Source organism: Rhynchophorus ferrugineus, unplaced genomic scaffold (assembly GCF_030347505.1).
Source record: "Rhynchophorus ferrugineus isolate W39M unplaced genomic scaffold, kcgeb_rfMv2 rfM2, whole genome shotgun sequence".
NCBI classification, from domain to species: domain Eukaryota; kingdom Metazoa; phylum Arthropoda; class Insecta; order Coleoptera; family Curculionidae; genus Rhynchophorus; species Rhynchophorus ferrugineus.
In genome coordinates, this window is record NW_027472581.1 from 85,064,281 (window position 1) to 85,086,694 (window position 22,414).

The 22,414-nt window shown below is 33.1% G+C and overlaps 1 protein-coding gene across 1 annotated transcript in view; it reads left to right on the forward strand.

The window, feature by feature from the left end:
- LOC143191537 (kinesin-like protein CG14535) overlaps positions 1 to 22,414 on the forward strand; it is a 660,599-nt gene that overhangs the window by 576,495 nt on the left and 61,690 nt on the right. The window contains exon 8 of the mRNA XM_076396712.1: positions 14,603 to 14,824. Coding sequence (XP_076252827.1) covers positions 14,603 to 14,824 — 222 coding nt within the window. The remainder of the gene's footprint in view (positions 1 to 14,602; positions 14,825 to 22,414) is intronic.

Below are 22,414 nucleotides of genomic sequence, written 5' to 3' on the forward strand. Positions count from 1 at the left end.
GGCCAGACCTGGAGAATACGGTGGATGAGAAAGCAATTCGAAGCCCAATTCATGGATTTTTTCCATCGTTCTCACTGACTTGTAACACTGTGCATTGTCTTGATGAAGCAGCACTTTCTTCTTCTTCTAATTCGGCGATTCCGTCCTTCAAACGATCCAATAACGCTATATAGTAGTTGCTGTTGATGGTGCTTACATTTTCAAGGTAGTCAATGAAAATTATTCCATGCGCATCAGCAAATACAGACGCCATAAACTTGCCAGCCGACTGTTGCGTTTTCCCACGCTTTGGAGTGGGTTCGTCGTGTGGCGTCCATTCGGATGACTGTCGATTGGACTTCGAAGAGAAATGATGGAGCCATGTTTCATCCATTGTCACATATCGACGCAAAAACTTGGGTATATTATGCTTGATCATCTTCAAACACTGCTTTGAATCATCAACTCGTCGTTGTTTTTCGTCAAAAGTGAGCTCGCGCGGCACCTACTTTGCACAGAGCTTTCTCAAACCCAAATGTTCGTGAATGATATAACTTACACGTTCAGTTGATATCTTTAGAGTGTCAATTTCAATTTACGGTTATTCAAAATTATTTTGTGAATTTTTAAAATGTTTTGCGTAGGTAACAACCTCTTTTGGCGTCCACTGCGTTCACCGTCTTCGGTGCTTATTACATCACGTTTAAACTTAGCATACTAATCCTTGATGGTTGATTTTCCTGGGACATTATCTCGAAACTCGGCATTAAACGAAGTTTTTGCTTCAACTGTCTTCTTTCTCTTCAAAAAGTAATATTTTAGTTATATGTGGTAATCAGACTGTTTCAATACCTCGCAGAATTTTTATAAGTAAAAATATTCTTCTATAAATAATCTAGTATTTTGTAAAGTACTTTATATTGATAAAAAACATGGATGTGCAAGTGGAATAATTCAACTAATAATTGTTGTACTCACATTGTATTTTAATTACATTCAATTAGAATTTCAATACATAATCTCTGTTTAAATATGGAACCAATAATTAGTTTATATAATTAGTGTTTAAATATAATTATGTTTTTTCATAATTAATGGGTTAGTTCAGTTTAATTAAAATGAAAAGATTTGAATATATTATCTGTTTTCCACAATGTTCTTTAACTTCTATAATCACCCTCCACCATTTATATGTTAAAAGTTATGATTTTAATATCAACATTTTTTTGTATATAGATTTTAAAGTCTCCTTTTGCCAACTATGGGTTTATCCGGACTGGGCCTAAACCTTAAGGTCCTCAGCATTAAGCCTACAGAGTGGCGAGTGACCAACTTTCGAAATAATCCCAGAAGACATCCGGTTTTATCCAGACTGGTTACTGGCGTGACTGGGATCATTTTCCTTGTCGGATTTTACACTCTTGCCGAGGACATTAACAAATATTAAACAATCACAAACATAAATTTACGATCATGCCCCAGTAGGATTCGAACCCGCGGCTATCGCAACAGTAGGAGGAAATATGAACATTTGAAGCAACATATATTTAAACCGTTGGCCGTTGTACCTTAAATAATTTCCAAACAGTTGATAAGCATTTCATCTTCAAAAGAGCAATCAAATTACTAAAATATAACATGTAGCAAATATGATGATGATTTGATGATTCCTTTTACGCCAAATTTTTGTCAAAGAGAGTTAATCTATTTAATTTAAGGCCTTTTATTTTTCCAATTGTATAACAACTTCCATATATGAATATATCTTCCGACGATTTCTGATCATTTTGTAGTCATTACGGAATTGTATATCTGAAACCTCTTCATAAATATACAAATAGAATATTAAAGTTGCTTCAATATAAGAGTTTTATGAGATATAAAATGGAGACTTTCCCATCTGTGGTTTGACTGTTAAATGTGCGAGAATGTATTGGATAACTTTATATGTCTCCGCCGTATTGTGGCGAGACGTATATTAGGGTGCAATAAGCATAATACTATTTTAATCGATGTTTCGACATCATTGAGACTGACGCGGGATCTGTGCATTCAACGAGGTGACATTTGACGGCGAAATAACGTCGAAATTCAATCGGTAAACTGTGACAGTGTTTCCAAAACAATGACGCACGATTGTTACTGTCGTTTACCGGGATAATTAATGATCGGGACGGAAATGCGCACCCACAGACCGATCCGGTGTTAAGATCCTATCAGAAATGTATATTCCAACGCTTAGAACTGCGATTCCACCCGTCCGCCCCGCCCTCTCCGACCCCCTTCTGCTTCATCGCTCGGTTTCAAGTAATAAATCCTTTCTCGTTGATTTATCGCGACTTTTCTTTCCAGTTATCGTGTTCGGACGTCGACAGAAAACAAAAACTATTTAATAGGTAAAAGGTGGTTGAGTTTTTTTGCGTCGAAAAAAGTAAGAAAGGTTTCATAATGTTCTTGAACAAGTTTTACAAATGGTCGTTTTTTGATTGTAAAGATTCGTTTATGTACTGTTTGGTGGCTCTTTGTTGGTTTTTGTATTCTTTGTGGTTTTCCGGAAATATTTGTGCTGTAGTATATTTTTGCTATTTCTCGATTTATTATTTTCCTCTAGTTTTACTATATTTGTTGGATAATGTCCGTTGTATGAGAACAGTTTCTCTTCTTATTTATCAATTAGCTTCCACTTAAGAAACTACCAGCAGCACATTTTAATTTTCTTTATTTCCTTATCCGTTACATATATGTCACTCTTCATATCCACAACTCACATATTCATTCGCTTAAAGATTCCTTTATGAAACATCTGATTCTTGTTTGTTTTATTTGTGGTTGTCCAGAAGTGCTTGTGTTATGATATATTTTTGTTATTTCTCGTTCTCTTTCTCCGATTTTATTATATCTTTAGGACATAAGAACAGACAGACTGTTCTTCTTTATCAATTAGCCTCCATACACGAAACTACTACCAGCATATTTTAATTTTTTCATTATTTCGCTATTTTAAAAGGAATGTAATCATAGAATCTTATTGAACTGACGAAGGGAAAACTTACAGCGAATATAAAAAATTAATATCCTCCTATAATTATAAGCTTTAGAATCATTAAAGAAATCTTTGCTTGTAAAGTGTGCTGTGCTTTTAAAATTTCTTTATCGAGATATATAAATGAAAATGGAAAGATTCGATGTAAATAACTGATAAAGATCTAACTTATCTGTTACTCCACTTTAGTTTTTCTGGATATTTTCTTTTTATTAATGAATTTGATACCTATAACGAACAGATTCATAGCTTTTCGGTTTATATACCCTATTGTAACCCTACCCCATAATATTTAAAAACTTTTACTTGATTTACGAAATCTAATCAAATGTTATTCTAATTTTTACCTTTTCCCACCAACATGTGTTGTGTTTACACATTTTTTATTAGCTCCTCTCTAAGGATGGTCTAATGTTCCACTATTAAAATACCTCTGTCTGAACACAAATTCAAATAACAAATCTCCATTAATTTTTTGTATGCTTTTAAAAATTGTATTATTTTAAAAGAAATGTCTTTAGGTTGCATTTCTTCGTTGGTTATATTTATACTATTTAAATCCTATGTTTCTGGTATATTTACGTCTCTACAGTGTTTGAAGTGTTAACTTATAGCACTCAAAAAGCTGCATCTCGCTATATTTTCTATGGATACTTTCCATAGTTATTTCTGAAGTAATTGCATTAACTTGTGTTTATGTTATAGAAACTACTCACTGTTTTTATATATTTAGTTAATATGATCTTGAATAAAACTAACATCAAGTTATGTTTACTTTTCAATGAATCCAAAATTATATTATTTTCCTTTTTTTAAGATATATTAGTCATAGTTTAATATCAGTACTAATATACAGTGCAGCTGCAAACCCAAACATCTTATATATAATAATATTAACACTGACCTCTCTAACGAATTTTATTGCTAAGAGCGCACCCCCATTACCTCCTTTCTGTTCGAAGTTAGTGATTAGACATAGTCTGTTTCTGACTGAATATTTAGTTCGTCTCGGCATTTTCAACCAGAATAAGCACAAATATTAAGCAGCCATTTGATGTTTATTAAAGCCATCAAAATGCCAAAACATCGTTTGCCGGTTTATAACATATTTTTATCAATAATGTCTTGGATAATATTGCAGACATTTGACAGCCGAATGACCCTTTCGGGCCGACTGACAAGAAAATAGAGAAAATAATACAATATGTAATTATTTATCAATATATAAACACGGCAATAACAAACCAAAGTTATACTTCCTGTAAATTATCCGTATTGTTGAAGAGTATAATATGCATCCCAAACATTTCCAAAAAACCTGAAATAGGTTTTCATAAATCTCACTTAAAACTGTCTCACTAAATTTGTTGTCTATTATTTTAAGTCTATATGTTACTCCTGAGTTATTTAACATTTTATAAACATATTTTATTTTAAAAGGAAAAAGAAAATATAGAAATAAATTTATTTATCAATATATAAAAACACAAGCAATCATCTATCTGTAAAATAACTCCATTGTATCCTCATGGAATCTCTTCGATGGGCAAAAATAGCATGCAAATCACTCTCTCAATTTATTTTATTATCTGTACTTTTACTTTCGCAGAGTCAACTAGGCCTAAAATGGAGTGAATTTAGTACAGACTATGTAATATATAATAGTATTATAATAGTACAGAATTGAATACAATTTGCATAATGAAAATAAAAATTGAATGGGTGAAATATCCCCATATGTCTGTCCACATTAAAAGTGTTATAATATCTTTTTGACAATATTAGCAAAACGATGATTTATCTATTACTGCCTACCATTTATAGTAAACTATGTACAACAATTACAAAAAACAGCTCGTACCAGTGCCAGGGTCAAATCCAATATGGCTGTGGTAGTACGTTGGATTCTACCTCGCGATTGTTTGTAATTTTCAACATCGCTAAATCATCGAATACCGTTTAGGATTCTTCTGACAACAATTTGGAACAGAAGAAGTTAAGAGAAAATTCAACCAGGCCACAAAAGAGATGAAAGAGCTAATAAGTAAGGAACAAATTCGAGGAATTCAAAACTATTTATAAAATTTAACGCCAACTGATGCAACTAAATATTCTCTATGGAAAGTAACAAAAAGAATTAAAAAACCTCAACAACATAATCCACCCATTAAAATTGACAACAATACCAGTGCTATGAACGATAAAGATAAAGCAGAAATTTTCTTTAAATATTCAAAGACAACATTTAATCCGTACCCGTCTAAAATATCCGCAGCAGAAAAAAATAACATAGTTGACTTTCTTAACACTCCGTTTAAATAGGATCTGCCACATGAGATATCTACTGTTGAACAAGTACAATAAATACATGAAGAAATCAATTCTAAGAAATCTCCTGTTTTTGACCTAATAATTGCAAAAATCTTAAAAGGGCTGTCAGGAAAGTGCATCAAATTAATAACATTAATTTTTATTCCGTTCTAAGACTTAATTACTTTCCTAGCTCTTGGAAGGTGGTTCAAATCATTATGATTCTTAAACCTGGGAAAAAATCAAAAGACGTCTCCCCTTATCATCCTATAAACCTGTTACCTGTGATCCCTAAGCTATTCGAGAAATTATATATTAAGAGACTCGAAACAATCGCAGAGGAGAGAAGTATTATTCCAGACCATCAATCTTATATATACAGCTGACCTACCGGCCTCAAGAAACACATATGCTGACGATACAGCGGTTTTATCATCACACAAGGATTCAATATCAGCCACAAGAAACCTCCAACTTACTCAAACCTCCAACGACTCGTCCAACATCATTTGTAGAAGAACATGTCTCTCAGTAAAATTGAATAACCATGAACTTCCGCAAGCAGACAACGCTAAATATCTGGGAAAGCATTTTGATCGACGTTTGACATGGAAAAAACATATAGTTACAAAACGCAAACAGCTTGGGCTTAAACTAAACTAAATGTATCGGCTGATAGGGCGTAAATCTAAATTATCATTAGATAATAAGGTTTGCTGTATAAGTCATTACTTAAGCCCATTTGGACCTATGGTATTGAACTATGGGGTACTACTAGTAAATCTAACATAGATATCCTGCAGAGGTCCCAGAATTAAGTGTTGCGAGTCATCGTCGATGGCCCATATTACGTGTCCAAAAAAACTGATTCAGCGCTATATCCCCATAGAGTGTTAGTGCGAAGTACTCTGAAAGATTATTAATGCATCCCAATGCACTCGCCAAACAGTTAAATGTGCGCGATGACAGTGAAGTGTATAGGCTCAAACACAAATTGCCATACGAACTGATTAATAGACACATAGAGTAATATTTAATAATCTATAGAATAAGCTAGAATAGTGTTTAGAATAAGTTAGGGTAAAATTTAAAATAAGTTAGAGTAGTATCTAGGATAAGATTTAGAAGTTGTACAGCGGATCACTTACTGAAGTGATCTTCTACATGTCAGGATAGTTATATTATATAACTGAAATCATATAATGATACTTATTGCCCACGGGCAGATTGTTGACATTCTAGGAGATTAACAAAAAAATAAAAAGGATTCTCCAGAAATAGCCACTATTGGAGATGCGTGGTATAACCTCCCTGAACTAACGTAAATATTGACTCGTTTTGTCTTTAAATAATTGAATTATTTACGTTATGTTCTCAAACACGACTCAATTAGTAACTGTAAGATCAACCCGGATTACTCCGTTATGAATGCACCCAACTCCATTCATCTGTTGTTCTTTTCCAACCGACTGATTAATAAAACTTTGGAGGGTCGAGTTTAAAGTTTCGCAAAAGCGTACGCCACGTTCTCACGGAACTGATATTCCTAGTGTCTGGCGATGCCGCTTAATAGAACCGGCTGGAAAATTAGTAGGTTTCGTGCAAAGATCCGGTGCTCGGGGAAACGGCCAAGCCGAGGGAAAAAGGACGGACGAAAAACGGGGCCGGGAAATTTAATCTAAGTTTTCCGAACAGTAACACACGCGCCTCTCTGCTGGTCTCATACGAAAATATTTTTAATAACGTGACCGCCTTGGTCTAATCAATGATCCGCCTCCCTACGCCGTCGACGAGGTCGCTAAGAATTCGCTAAACAGCTTCGGAGGATTATAAAGGCAAAACGGAAATCTTCATTAGGACGGCCTGCGTATTGCCGAAACTTCTGGTAATGGTGGTTTTATATTTGTTTCTTGTTAAGCGTTATTTTTTTTATTAATTTTATCTTACATTAGATAAGCTTAGTACAATATTTATTTACAAGTTAATTTATTACTACTCTTCTATTGTGCTTGCATTAATGTACAACCAAGGCGGGTACGAGATTAAAATAATCTAGTTAAACTAAACTTAAGGATTCACTTATACTTCTGATTTCCTGCGTGTTGTCCAGTAGCTAGGTAGCTTCCATGTTGCTGTGATTTAGAAATCTTATTTCATCTCCAAAGTGAAATCTTGGATTACTTCCTGTATCCATTTGATTTCGAGGGGGTCGTGCAGCTCTTCGTAGGTTACGTAGCGATAAGCATTGGCAATTAATTGTAGGACTGTGTTTTTACTCTGACTCATAGGTAGAAATTGGCGTTATCATTGATTGATAAACCAATTTCTTTGATTTTAGGTCAAGCCTAACATGATGTTTCTAGTTTATCCTACAGCCGAGATTTTATGTGATATTATATGTGATCCGTCATGTGATATAATTAGGTTTTTGTCATTTCGCAGCAATGAAAAATTAACAACGTGAGATTTCAATTTAGATCTTGTTGATCGCGACTTTTTCTACAGCATTGGACAGAGATACTTCTTTTGCCATGATAATTGTGTCATCGGCAAATGTTCCAACTGCTGTTTCTTCAGCAGTCGACAGTAATTCCGTAATTCCACGGTAGCAATTTATTCTTTTTGCATATTAATCCTAAATGCCATACCCGGTCTTATGGGAGCTTGTGAGAGGTCCAGGAGTATTGCAGGACAGTATATATTTCCTTCCAAAGCCTTTTCCATAACCGCTGTTACTTTATACTTTATGCTGTTACAAGGTATTTCATTACAAGGACATCTGGTATTTCCATAAATGGGTTAATATGTTCTAACCGCGGTTTCTCAAATAATTTTGATATCGCTATAGCAGCGTAATAAGCCTGCAAGATTCGACATGTTCTGCTGGTTTGTCAGGTTTTTAAGCATAATTATTCGAGCAACCTTAACCTTAAAACATTCCCGAACATGCTTCAGTCTCAAACTGGCATTGAATTTATATGTCAACATGATTATTGTTTTTCGTGGCTCTTTTAATAACCCAGATGGAATATCATCAGTTCCAAGAGCCTTTTTAGGATTGGGGTTGTTGTCAATTTCTGTAGCAAACTTCCATTGAAGTAATTAGATTTACAGCTACATCGGGTTGATAAACAGAATTTATATCCATTGCAGATTCTATATCATTCGGTTAGTATACGTTAGCTAAATGTTCTGCGAATAATCCAGCTTTTTTATCGTTGCGTCGAACTGATTCATTTAGATCATTTTTAATAGGCGATACTCTAATAATTGGTTTTTTAAATCTTCGAGTTGCTTTCCATAGCGAATAATCTTTGTCTGCTTTCGAGCTAAATTCACGTACATATTTTTTGAAGTAACTCTGTTTGTATTATTTAATCATTTGATTTGAGCGTTATTGAGATGGGTTATAGCTGCATTGTAGGACATTTTTAAAATATTTCCTTCATATTGAAACCTCTGTCATTATGCGCCTCAATCACTATGTGTGTGATTTCGTCCAAGTATAAACAAATAATTTTTCGGTTCGTTGAAAGTATCTGAATTGTTTTACTTTTAATATAATTTGTAGAAAAAATGGTCAATGGTCCAGCCTTATGCATAAAAAAGAAAAATTCTGTGGATGATTACTAATTGTGTTCAATAAATGTTGTAGGTATAAATGCAAAATATAGCAGAGTATAAATATCCTGACGCATATTCAGTGTCGAAGTCAGTTCCAGGTACAGGCAGTGATCCATTGACAATTTGTCCAGATACAAATTTTAAAATATGCTTTAAGAATTTCGTACTCATCATCGGCGAGCAACGAAAGCAATTTTGTTATGGAATAAAAATATTTAATGTATTATTTTAAGCTTTTGCCTGATGCAGCAGCAACCTGGGCATTTCAAAGTATTGTTCACAACATTCTCTGTAACCACAAATTTCCTGGATTGAAGGCACGTAATAGACATTTTGTAGCAAAATTATGTCAGTGTTGAAGCTCGAATGTTCAAAATGACTTTTTTACATTCAGATCTTGATTTTTTACACTTACTGCCAAGTTATAGCAAAAATTGAAAAGGTATTCCAAGCATTTTGGAACGAAAGTATGACGAGCGATGTTACCTAGAGCTTCAAATAGATCTCGAGCAATATAAAGGACTCAGTTCGGCCTCCATTAATTTCTGATTGATACTTTTTAATTCAAAATAATAAATTTATCGAATATGTTGAAAACTAGAATCAATTTGAAAAAGCGGACAGCCGATTTGGATTCAGCCCCTCAATTTACCTTATAAATAGCTTTTGGGTGCATAGGTTTAAAACCATGTATACTTATGTTGTTCTTTGTACTGTTCAACAAGCACGCTACTATTAACAAGAAATTTTATTAAGAACAAAAAGTAAGCTATAAAAATACGTTAGCCATCACCCGTAAGACATTTATATTTCCCTAATAATATTCAGTTAGTCGTTAAATGATCGAGGCCAGTGATATTTGTCCGAATGTTTTATTTTGTAGGAAATAAATTAGCCGGAATTGCCAAAACGGGAGAACAGAAACGACAAATTCCGATAATTAAAAACGGAAACATAATAAAAACGCCGGTATAAATCAAGATGATTATAATTAGATTGGCTATCTTATCTACGAGGACGTTTTTTTTATTGGCTGAGACTTTAGGCGTTATGAGAGAAAGAGCACACGGTTTATTTACCGGCAGGTCAGCGACATCTTTTATTCTCGAGAACTATTAATGCCTTTTATCTGATTTTGAATTAACACAAGCGAAGCTTAGCTTCATTAACCAGCAACATATATTTAGAGTCTGAGTTTTCGGTGTTTTCTAACAGATTTTTTATGAGTTATTTATTACATCGTTAGTAACCGTTACCGACTGACCTACAGTTTGTCTTACAATATCGTAAATCAATGTTTATATCTATTAGGGCCCATGGGTCGTCTGGAGTAATAACGTCTATTAATTAATACAGCTGTTTTTCTATAAAATGCATCTCACTGTACTACACAGCACTACAGAAGATCAAACAGTTTGATTCTTTTGAGTCTATGTCCTGTTCTAGTGTTATCCAAGAATTCTAATACTATATTGGCATGAGTATAGAGTCACTCCTCGTGTCTTCTTGTGATTGTTTTGATTTCCTGAGTGACAGTCGGCATCTTAAGGTCTAGGTGTCATAAAGTACCTGGAGCATTTAGCTATATTTTTTTAAAGAAATACAGCTGGAAAACGCTGGAAAAGGTTCACTTCACCTTAAATTCAATCTTAAATTTTACTTTCTTTCAAGTGATTCAACATGGCAATTGTACCGGGTGCTTTCAGCACATTTAAATGCACAAATACCTTTCTTGTAATTAGAAATTATATGACAAAATGAACAATATCTTCTATTTATGAATCCCAAGAAACCCAAGTCCGCAAAAACTGTTTGAATCAGACGATCTGGAGTTAGAAGAACGCTTCGTAAACGACCCGAAAGGAACTGTTATTGCGAAACGCGCTTCGAGTAATGACTTTTTCAATACATTCGAATATATAACTATACATTATGATTTTAAATGAATAATGGCTTTAAAATACTATTTTGGCCATCGAGTAAAGGATCGGTCGTTCAGTGGATGGCTGCCAAACCAACATCGTCCCTTAACTGACACTGTGTCGCCATGTTGCAGAACAAACACCCAATACAATATTGTTTTGCAATTATTTTCTCGTTTTTTATAAATTTTATTATATATCACTCGTGAAAATTTTGTTTTGTTATTATTAATGGTTTATTTTAACCGCTTGCTCTTAAAGCTTTGGAGTTTTCCAGCCTTTTTTCAGAAATGTTTTTATAATTTGGTTATGTTTCAAACACCAACACAAAGCCTCTCTTAAACTATTAACCAAGCCTCTATTAAAAGAAAATTCATTTTCATAATCATCATTACGTCATTACTCTTATAAAGTATAAAGTGAGGATAATCAAATATTTCAGTTTTTCCATTCACAGCACGGAAAATATCTTACCAGTATATTTAAAGCTTTCTCTTTTGTTGCACAACACTTTGACAGACCCTTTCATTATACCTAACTTGATATATAGTGGTACTAATAGTAAGTAATAGTGAAGAAGAAAATATAACCCAAGGTATAATAATAAGTCGATACGTGAAATTATCTATTGTCTATAAATATGTACAATTAATAGTAGCCAAACATTATATGTTCACATTACTATAGAAACCACATATCATCCTGATTCGTATTTCCTTGGTACCCTTACCTAGACTGTAATACATTAAAAATAGCATTAGGAACTATCGACTGAAAACAGTCGAAACAGTCGATCGTCGCCAAACAGACGAAACAGTCTATAGTCAAAAAACTAACACGGTTCGGCTGTTTTTTCTTAATGTTTAATTCTTAATGTCAGACGAAGATGTACGAACCCTTTCCTATATAAATTGTGAGAGAGGAAAGGACGAAGATAATTGCTTGGAGCAGTTAATACTATATGTAGTTATATTATCTAACGGTAGTATAAACGAGTCGGAGATGAACATATTCCTTTACGTACTAACTTTAAAAAAGAAAAGGAAAAAATACTGAATACTATTAACATGCAATTAACAATTTCGTTTTAAACGAAGTAGAATTACTTTTAAATTTGAATGTTCTGTAGATCCATAAAAAGGAATACAATTGTAATTGTTATATTTAAATAATATACTATAATAAATATAAACAATACAATAGAACTTAAACTAAACCTAAAGACTAAATATTTACCATAACCCTAAATACTAAAAAAATTAAACATATACCTAATCATAGAAAAAAAACTAATCCATGACATAATTAAAAATGATAGCACAATAACTACTAGAGCTTCTTTAAATAAAGTAAATGCTTTATTATTGCCATAAAAACAGTCAAAAGTATTTTACTATTTATCATTCATAATTTTAATATTTTTACCCTATTATATTAACAATCTTGACAAATATCGTTAAGCATAAATTGGGTACATTTTTGTCAAGGTCGCGGCTAGGACGACAGAGCCAGAACGTTAAAAATCAGTCGAATGAAACTAGTAGAGCCAAAAATAGTAACTAAAAGTACACTACTGAAATAGTCGACAGTAAATAGTAACAAAATCAGTCGGACCGAAAATAGCGACCGAAAATAGTCGATAGTAATAAGTAGTCAATTACTAAACAGTTGATAGTTCCCAACGCTAATTAAAAATATAAAATTGCAATGTTTAGCCAAGCAATACGTAATATAAGTATATAGCTATCTGAATGTTAATCAGAAGTAAATAAACATCTGGATAGTATAAAAATAAGGTGTGCAAACAATTAGCAAATGGACGAGAATCATTATATTTCGTTCTTATGCTTTTAAATTTCTCGCAAGTTTATCCCTACCTTATATACATTACTATAAACATTTTAATACCCTTTCCCCGAGTCGGTAATAGCGTACTAGTCGTAAAAACCGTCCATTTCAGTTAGTCAATGAATTTTTACCGCATTTTTTTAATAGTCTTCGAGACTATGAAAGTAAAATTTAGAAACACTACATTCTTCGAGGTTCGTGACTAGTTTTATGAGTCGTGAGCGTTGTTCTGGCGTTTTCTAATGTTTTAAAGGCGAGTTTTTCGAATTCTAACGTTTACGACCTCCCGTTATGATTCACGATTTATTTTTACTTTGTACGACTGAATTACCTGAAAGGGGCATTAATGTTTTTACGTTTAAAAACATTTAGCTAATCGATATGCTACTAACAATAGTACATGTATAATAATATACAATATTACAGGAGTTTTGATTTCTTTAATTACACAGGTCTGTAAAAAATGTCTAAGAATTGTTTAGGTTTTGTGGCGTAATGTTATTGGATGTGCTGAATACAAAAATGGCTTTCTTTTTGTCATAGAACGAGACGTTTCTTGATAATTTGAGTAACTATGTTAAAAGAGTTATTACATTAAAATAAAAGGGAGCACTAGAAAAATATTATTTTATTTTTTCTCTAATACCTTTTTTCCTAGTAAGGCTTCTCTTTGCACGCTTCTTGTTTGTGAAGCTCTGGAATATTTCTCAGAAGCCTCCAACAGCGGTCTGATATTATTGAGACGCTTCATTTCCCTTGGTACATCTTTTCATATCTTTAATGCCTTGGTGTAATAATTTCTCTGTGACCTCTTTAAAATCAATCAACCGTTCTTCATGATAAGATCACCAAGAATCTGTCATAGTTTTGATAAATTTCGAGTCATGAGCCGTCTAATATCTGGTCCGACGAAAATACCTCCTTTCATCACTTTTTTTTATATGAAAAGAAGCAAAAAACTATATTTGGCATCTCAACTAACTTCTTTTTCACAGATTTTGATGCATTACAACTAACAGCTACTTACATTCTTTAGTAATTTTGTTTTCACAAATTATTCGCCGATAGTTTAATTAATTCCAATTTAAAGTTAATTACACTTACATTATTCTAAAAAGGATTTATTTTGAGGCTCTAAATGCGTCTACTTTTTTCACGTAGTCTTATTTCGTTATCCTCTCAAAGCATTGAACCCCCAGGTTGATGATAAGCATCCCTAGGTGCATTGTACATATATCATGGAGTTTTGACAGTATTCTGAATTTCATTCTGCTAGATTTTCATTTTATACATTATAACTTCCTAATAAAATAATTCACCGTCTACCGATTTTGATTATTAATCTTTTTCAATTCCAGTTTTTCAGGATTTACTTTTTCACGCAACTACTGTGACAATGATCTGGGCAATAGACGGGCGCAAGGTTCTTTTCCTCGAACGAATTTCAATAAGGGAACGAATCAAAAGTTTGACTGTGGAGGCGTAAAAAAACTTTACCCAAATAACATCCTCCTGCTCGTCTATCAGTCCTGATGTCTTGCAGCGGATCTGCAGCGGGCGATACGATCGTTACGACGCCAGCGAGGGAATGCTGATTTCGTTCGCAGAACTCGCGGAGGAAATTGCTTTTTCGTCGATGTCGATCGATAAGGAAAAGGTTCATTTAAGAGCCTTAAAAGGGAACGTAAATGGGGCCCTACCATTTGCCATCGATGTGAGATATTTCTGCCCGATAAGAATCGGCAGGAGTTATCGAATGGCTGACGAAGTGCCAACAAGCCGACATTCCAAAAATCGAAAACAAACCATAACAATATGTTTAAGATGAACTGAAAGTCGTAATATTGGAGGTTTGAAGTGTTTCTATTATTTTCAGGTGAAGGTCATGTTAAGAGTCTCCAATCCAACCACGAGTTGTATACCGGACACTGGGGGAGGATCCAACAACTTCTTCAGTTTAGACAAGCGGAAGAAGCAAGTCACATTGATCGATCCAACAATATGTGGAGGATCCTCAGCGCCCGAGGACCGCAGAGTTGCTGTAGCAGCTCCGAAAATGTTTGCCTTCGATGCCATTTTCTCACAGGATGACTCTCAGGTAAATATTCTTTCTAAATTTATAGAAAACTGACGTAATTTTTTAAATTAATACATCATTACCACTTGTTGCCAGCTAACATACAATTTGTTTTCTTACGGTAACTTAAAATCTACGTATTTATCTTGGAGATCTCATCGGTTCTTGGTTTATATAGTAATAATGTAATAGCGTGTTTCTCTGTTAAATACACCACTGTACTACAAGATCAAATTGTTTGATCCTTTTTAGTCTGTGTCGTACTCAAGTGTTATCTAAGAGATGCAATAGTTTTTCATAGAATTTCATTTTTATTCATAAAATTTGCTTATTCTTTCAATATCTTTTATATATGGAGGATTGAAGACCTTTTCTCTTTTTTTTGTCATTTTCTTCCAATTAATCAATATGTTTATATATTTAAAATCAACTGTTTTATTTTCTATATGTTGTGCTCTCCATTATCCTAAGGTACTTGGCATTGTTACCCTATACGAGAACACTATATTATTCATTATTGTTGTATGTACATGTTGTTCTGTCTTATATTGCTTCTCGCCTGTTGTAATATTCTGACTGCTTATTTGCTGTTGTCTCCAACAGCAAGTACCGTAATACTATCAGCAAATGTATCCATGATGATATTTTCTATTTGTAGTATGTCATATGGATAACATATGTCACATGTCAAAGTAGGCAAAGCAATGCCTTCTAGTGGCAGTGATAAAACAAAGTAATATACTTTCCTAAGGTACACTTGCTTTAGCTTCTTTTCTTTGTAGAATAGACTTCATCTTGTTTCAATCTAAACATTCATTTCATTTTGTAGGCATTGGTTATTCTTTTATTTTAAAACATTAATGAAATTTATCAACAAAAATTATGTTAACAAAAAGTAGAACAACAAGTTTTAGCTACCTTTATTGCCTACAATGTGACATAATATTTTTTACTTATAATGTAGTAAATTATGACAAAAATATACTTTATTCATTTAACTATAAAAAAAACTTCCAGACCGCTTCACTTCACTGTGAATATAATAATTATAATATACTCATTAATCACCTAAATCGCAAAATAGAAAAATATCTCGTTTTAAGCCACTGTATAGGCAAGTTGTAATTCTGTCGGCCACGACTAGTAATAATATACTAACAAATAAAATAAAATAAAAAAAAATTATTACGTGGTACATAAATTTGTTTCCAATTATATTTTTTAAACTAACAGGTCAATTGAAAAGTCCCCATCCTACCACAGTAAAACACATTTTTTTTTTTGCAAAATTAGTTTTTTTATTCCACATAATTCCCTTCAAGGGTGATATACTGATTATAGCGACCCTCCAACTTTTCGATACCATTTTTGTAGTACGATTTGTTCTTTGCTTCAAAATAGGCCTCAGTTTCGTCCATCACCTCTTTATTCGATGAAAAAATTTTCCCAGCGGGCATTCTCTTTAGATCTGAGAACAGGAAATAGTCGCTGGGGCCAGGTCTGGAGAATACGGAGGAAGCAATTCGAAGCCTAATTCACTGACTTTTGTCATCGTTTTCACTGACTTGCAACACGATTCATTGTCTTGGTGAAGCACCACTTTCTTTTTCTTCAAATGCGGCCGTTTTTCGGCGATTTCGTCCTTCAAACGGTCCAATAACTCTATGTAATAGTCCCTGTGGATGGTCCTTCCTTTTTCAATGTAGTCAATGAATTTTATTCCATGCGCATCCCAAAATACAGATGCCATAACCTTGCCAGCCGACTGTTACGTTTTCCCACGCTTTATAGCAGGTTCATCGTATGCAGTCCACTCGGATGATTGTCTATTGTACTTCGGAGTGAAATGATGGAGCCATGTTTTATCCATTGTCATATATCGACGCAAAAACTCGTGTGAGCTCGCGCGGCACCCACTTTTCACAGAGCTTTCTCATACCCAAATATTCGTGAATTATATGATGTACACATTCAGTTGAGATCTTTAGAGTGTCTGCTATTTCATTCAATTTCAATTTATGGTCATTCAAAATCATTTTGTGGATTTTTCAAATGTTACTCGTCGGTAACAACCTCTTTTTGGCGTCCACTGCGTTCACCGTCTTCGGTGCTCATTTCACCACGTCTAAACTTAGCATACCAATTCTTGATGGTTAATTTTCCTGGGGCAGTGTCCGGAAACTGGGCATCAAGCCAAGTCTTTGCTTGAGTTGTATTTTTTCCTTTCAAAAGCAATATTTTATCAACACGCGAAATTCCTTTTTATCCATTTTTTTCACAATAACAAAAGTTGCTTCACTCAAAATGCTGTAATTCACAAACTAACTAATGTAATTCACTAAGTCTTGAGAGCTGTCGGATCAGCTGTCAAGTTTATACCCGCTTCTTTTGAGGGTTGTGGCTAACTAAAAAACATATGGACTTAATTCTAGTAGCGCCGTCGAAGTGTCAGGCCGTGGACATGTCAATTGACCTGTTGAAAATTCAAGTCAGTTAATTTTAATTTTTGTTATTGAACCAAGCCAAGTATTGACCTAACTTTTTTGTAAATACAGACACTTATTTTATTTCGTGCAACAACATGTTTAAATATACATGACTATTAACTGTTTTCCTTCGTCCGGATCGATCCTCGATATCGCCAAACAAATGCAGGAACACGAAAGTAGAACACGTGCTTTATACATAATAAAATACCTCGGAATTCGTACGATAAGTGGCAACAACAACAAAAGATGAACGGAGAAAAAACAGCCACCTGCTTTCTCCCAGTAGAATTCTATCAACTTTAGACGAATCCTCCTGGGATCTTACCTCGTACCATCACCTTAACATTACTTATATTTTATTGAATTTCATATATATGTTTAAAATGGTTCGTGTTTTTCCTTACGTCGGGCGTTTCTTTGTTCCTTGGAATATTGAAGAAACGTTTAGAATACTGAACAAGTACCTATCTGTTTGAAAGAAAAAAAATTATCATATCAATTCATAAAAAGGGAACAGTCTCGATAGTAAAAACTATCGTTATGTTAAAATCACAAGCCTAACTATAAGTTCATATCGTCCAATAGGTGCACAACATTGTGTCCTTGCAGTTGAAATAAGAGATCATAAACGTCATGTATCCTCCATCAATTTGTATGTGCATCATATCGTTATTTTGGATTGAAAATGATCATGAAAGATTCAAAACATAGATATTAATGACTGCTTTTAATTTTCTGCTTCAATATATGTTAGTAAGAACTATGACTGCAACTCATACAGTCTCTCAAAAATTTTGAAGAGCTAGGAACGTTAGTATTGGGAGAATGTGTTCTTCAGCAGTAAACTCATTGATTCAATGCTTCAAGAACTTAGTAGAGAACCATCAAGGAGGCACGAATTACAAACTTATAAAGAATAACATATAATATCCCAATAACTATATTTTGCAAAATTTAATTACCAATCCATTAACCTCTCTGACAATCACTTGTCTCATCAATAGCATATGGCTTAGCTGACCAGTATAGCCAACTTCAACCTAGCTGTACAAAAGAACATAAAAAACAATTAAAGAACCCTTCGGTATCTTTTTTACGGACATATTCTAAATATTATTTTGCCTTAACATCATTCTCATAATAAACTAGTATCATCTATTCACCATAGAATATCCTATATTTTTAAATTCTTAGTCAGTTTTGTTTCAGTGATAATTTATGATAACTTTTTGAGCACATATGACGGAAGCTTCAGATATAAATGTTGGTTGAGGTCACTCCCTTTTTCTTCTTGTGTTGGTTCTTGGTTGATATGTTTTATGCTTTATCTTACTATCAGTAATATATTACTATAATACTCAAAGCTCAGAGAACAGATACCTTGGGTCAACATATGGGACAATTGTTAATAAAATTTAATTTTGTTGAGTTACAGAGTTAGAGAGGTATTTTCCTAGGCAACCTAAAAACAAAATAGTTACTTTGTAATAGTATTGTATATATACAATATTGCGACAGAAAATAGTAATTACTATTTTCAGTCAAATGCAAGGTTCGACTGTTTTTCCAGTGATGTCAAACGAAGATGCACGAACCCTTTCCTGTATAAATTGTGAAAGAAGAAAGGACGAAGATAATTGCTTGGAGCAGTTAATTTTATATATGCTTATATTTTCCAACGGTAGCATAAGCAAGACGGAGATGTACATATTTCTTCACGTACTAACTTTAAAAGAGAATAGGACAAAAATAATTACTGAATACTATTAACATTCAATTCATAATTTCATTTTAAACGAAGTAGAATTACTTTTATGTTTGAATATTCTGTAGATCTTTAAAATGGAACAACTATAAATACTAAATAAAAATTAAATATATGCCTAATCATAAAAACAAAACTAATTCATGACATAATTAAAAATGATAGCACAGTAACTATTAGAGCTTTTCTTATTTTATAATAAATAAAGTAAATGCCTTATTTATTATTAAAGGTAAATATTTTTTAATAAAAATCGGGAGAGCCTATTATTGCCATAAAAACAGTCAAAATTATTTTACTATTTATTTTACTATTACGTTTACTATTTTTACTATTTTAATATACAATATATTTTTATTTACAGGCAAACTACCAAGAAAATCATAAAACTAAATTGGGTACATTTTTATTAAGGTTGCGACTAGGACGAAAGAGCCAGAACGTTAACAATCAGTCGAATGAAACTAGTAGTACCAAAAATAGTAACTAAAACAATCGATAGAAGTTTTCATTAAGTTCCCAACGCTAGTATCTAACTTAGATAGTAAATATATATATATATATATATATATATATATATATATATATATACATATATATATAAAAGGTGAAGGAAAATCTCGTACGTTAGCAGGAAGTTGGGAGAGGAAAAAAGTGATCTCAGCTTCGAACAAACGTTGTGACAGGCCTTCCTATTCCACCCTCTTATAAAAGTTGAAGTTGTGGAAAGATTGAACACGACTTGTACATTTGCCTCCCTTTTTCGAACCAAAAACTTTCGCTTTAGATTGGGCGAAAAAAATCTCGAGCAGTTCCGCCACCGTTGCCGAATCTTCTCCTTAACAGTTTTTTTACGAAAATTATTTTACAGCTTTTTTAAATCGCCCAACTATATTTTTAGTAATATTTAACTATCTACGTTATGTTCCATACTATTTTTATTTGCGGATACTTCGTTTCTCTTTTCTGTGCTAGGGATCTCTGGGTGCACCGCTTCCTTACGCTTTCTTAGTTAGTGATTTACCGCCAGCGCGTTAACAGCGGCAACGCGGAAACGTCTGCGACGTGAGGGGGTTGGAGAAAAGGGCATAAATTCTAAGGGTGCAATGCGACACGGCCCGATATAATAAATTAGACTGCAATTGTGTTCATTAACTAAATCGTCGCCAAATAAACGAAACCCAAATCCCTTTCCGAAAGAAAAAGGATAATTGGGGCTCGATTCCCGGGGCGGACGATGGGGTTCTAGTCGAAGGGTCGCGGGGGGGCGTTACTCCATTAATTACTATTCAATTAGGGGGTCATATTGCATGCTTGTACACGTACAAGGGAAGAAGATCTAAGATGTTGGTTTTTCCTTACCAATTTATTTATTTTTTTCGATAAAATAATCACTAGAAAATCTGAATAAGTATTGCTGTTATTGAAAGCTTTAAACTTTAGCTCAACATTAATACAAGCATTCTTTAAAAATCGTAATTTAGGTTCTCATGTATTTTTCATACGGTCTGTCCAAAAATTAACAGTATTTTCTATAACTCATAAATGAAGAAACGAAATTGCAAATTTAAAAGTACCATAACTTAATATGCTAATAATAACATTTATAAATATTACGAAATGCGCTTTATTATTAATCGAATGTACTCAAAAATCTCTTTACTTTTTAATCAAAATATTTTAGCCAACATTACCTAAGAATGTTTTTCTGCAAGACTGTTATATTTAACAGTTATTTTCTGCTCTTATTTCCATCCTATAATATATAAAATATGTAGACCCAATTTTAAATCCAGGGTATAAAATAAAAATTGTATTTAATAAATCGATATAAAACAATCTAACATCTTAAATAAATAAAAACAGAGATCAAAATAAATGATATAACAGCTGCTTACATCATAAATGTCAAAATATATAAAGCATATTCTCAGTGTGCGAGATTTTGATGTCGAAGTGGTCAGGTGACTATTCTGAAAGCATAATGAAAACGTACCTGAACAACCGGTTTTCAATGACAAGGGTTAAGTAAAAAATATACAGAAAATATAACAAAGATCGGTGATCATTACGACAGATGCTTCTAATGTCAGTTACTATTGAGATAGTTATATGTTGGCAGCTACAAATACCGGTAATTAATTATGCTGGAATATCATAGTACTGATAAATACTACATCATAAAATGTATTAGCAAGTATTGATAATGCATGGGAATATAAATGACAATGGTAGTCAACAACAATGATGGAATAACCAGTATGGTTAACAACAATGTTAATCCATAATAGTCAATGATATTGATGGACAGTCATAACAGGCAACAAACAATAGCGATAACTGAAAGCAATGATAAAGTATGCCAGGATGAAGCATGACATGTGCACATGATACGAAAGGAAGGTAACACATGACTTACCAGCTTATACCCTAACATTAACAATAACAAACGTGCAATGAGACCAAGTAGGCCTCACTAGGATAAATACAAAATCTCGTATAAATAAATAACCAATACTCTATTACTACACTCACTTCTCCAGTTCCAGCTATGATGAACATGCAGTGCGCACAAGAGAAAAAGCCAAATATCATACGCTAAATACACTGCCAGCGGAAACCACTTTAGGTGGCGTTTATATATGCTTCAATTTATCCATAGATCATAACTACCCATCAGTTACTTCGATCAGTTTGGCATCAGTTTCTGGTTCATAAAATATTTATAATTTAGAAACTATGGGAAAGATACGAAGATGCAAAGAATTAATAAAATAATGAAGAATAAAATAGATAAATATTAGTAAGTATATGTACAGAAAATAAATAGAGAATTAGTAAATAATAGAGTGGAATTAAAAATAGATAAATTAGTAAAATCAAATGAATAAAATAGGTAGAGTCGCGTCATCTTAAATTAACTCTTATGAGAGTTCATCACATCTGACGAATATAGCCCATGTAGAATTCATGATAATTATTTCTGCAAAAGTAAATCGATCAAACATCTAAAAAAACAAAATATCGGTGCAAAATATCGAATTACCAGAGCCTGAGTACCATAGATAGTGGGAACGATTCATGATTTCCTTGAATGGCGCATGCCTTTCTGTGCTTTAAGAAAAAAAATATCGAGAAAATATAAAGAAATAAAGCTCGCTTTTATATATAGGCTATCCAAAGTTATTTTGTACATACGTCATCTAAATTTGTCACGTCAAAACGTCGCAATGTTGGCGTATCAATTCTGAGTTTTAGTTCAGTTTGGCTTTGACATACAACAAAATTATAATATAATTAAAATAATTAAAGAAAAATACTGTTATCAGTTATAATTTATTTTAACATTATAGTAAA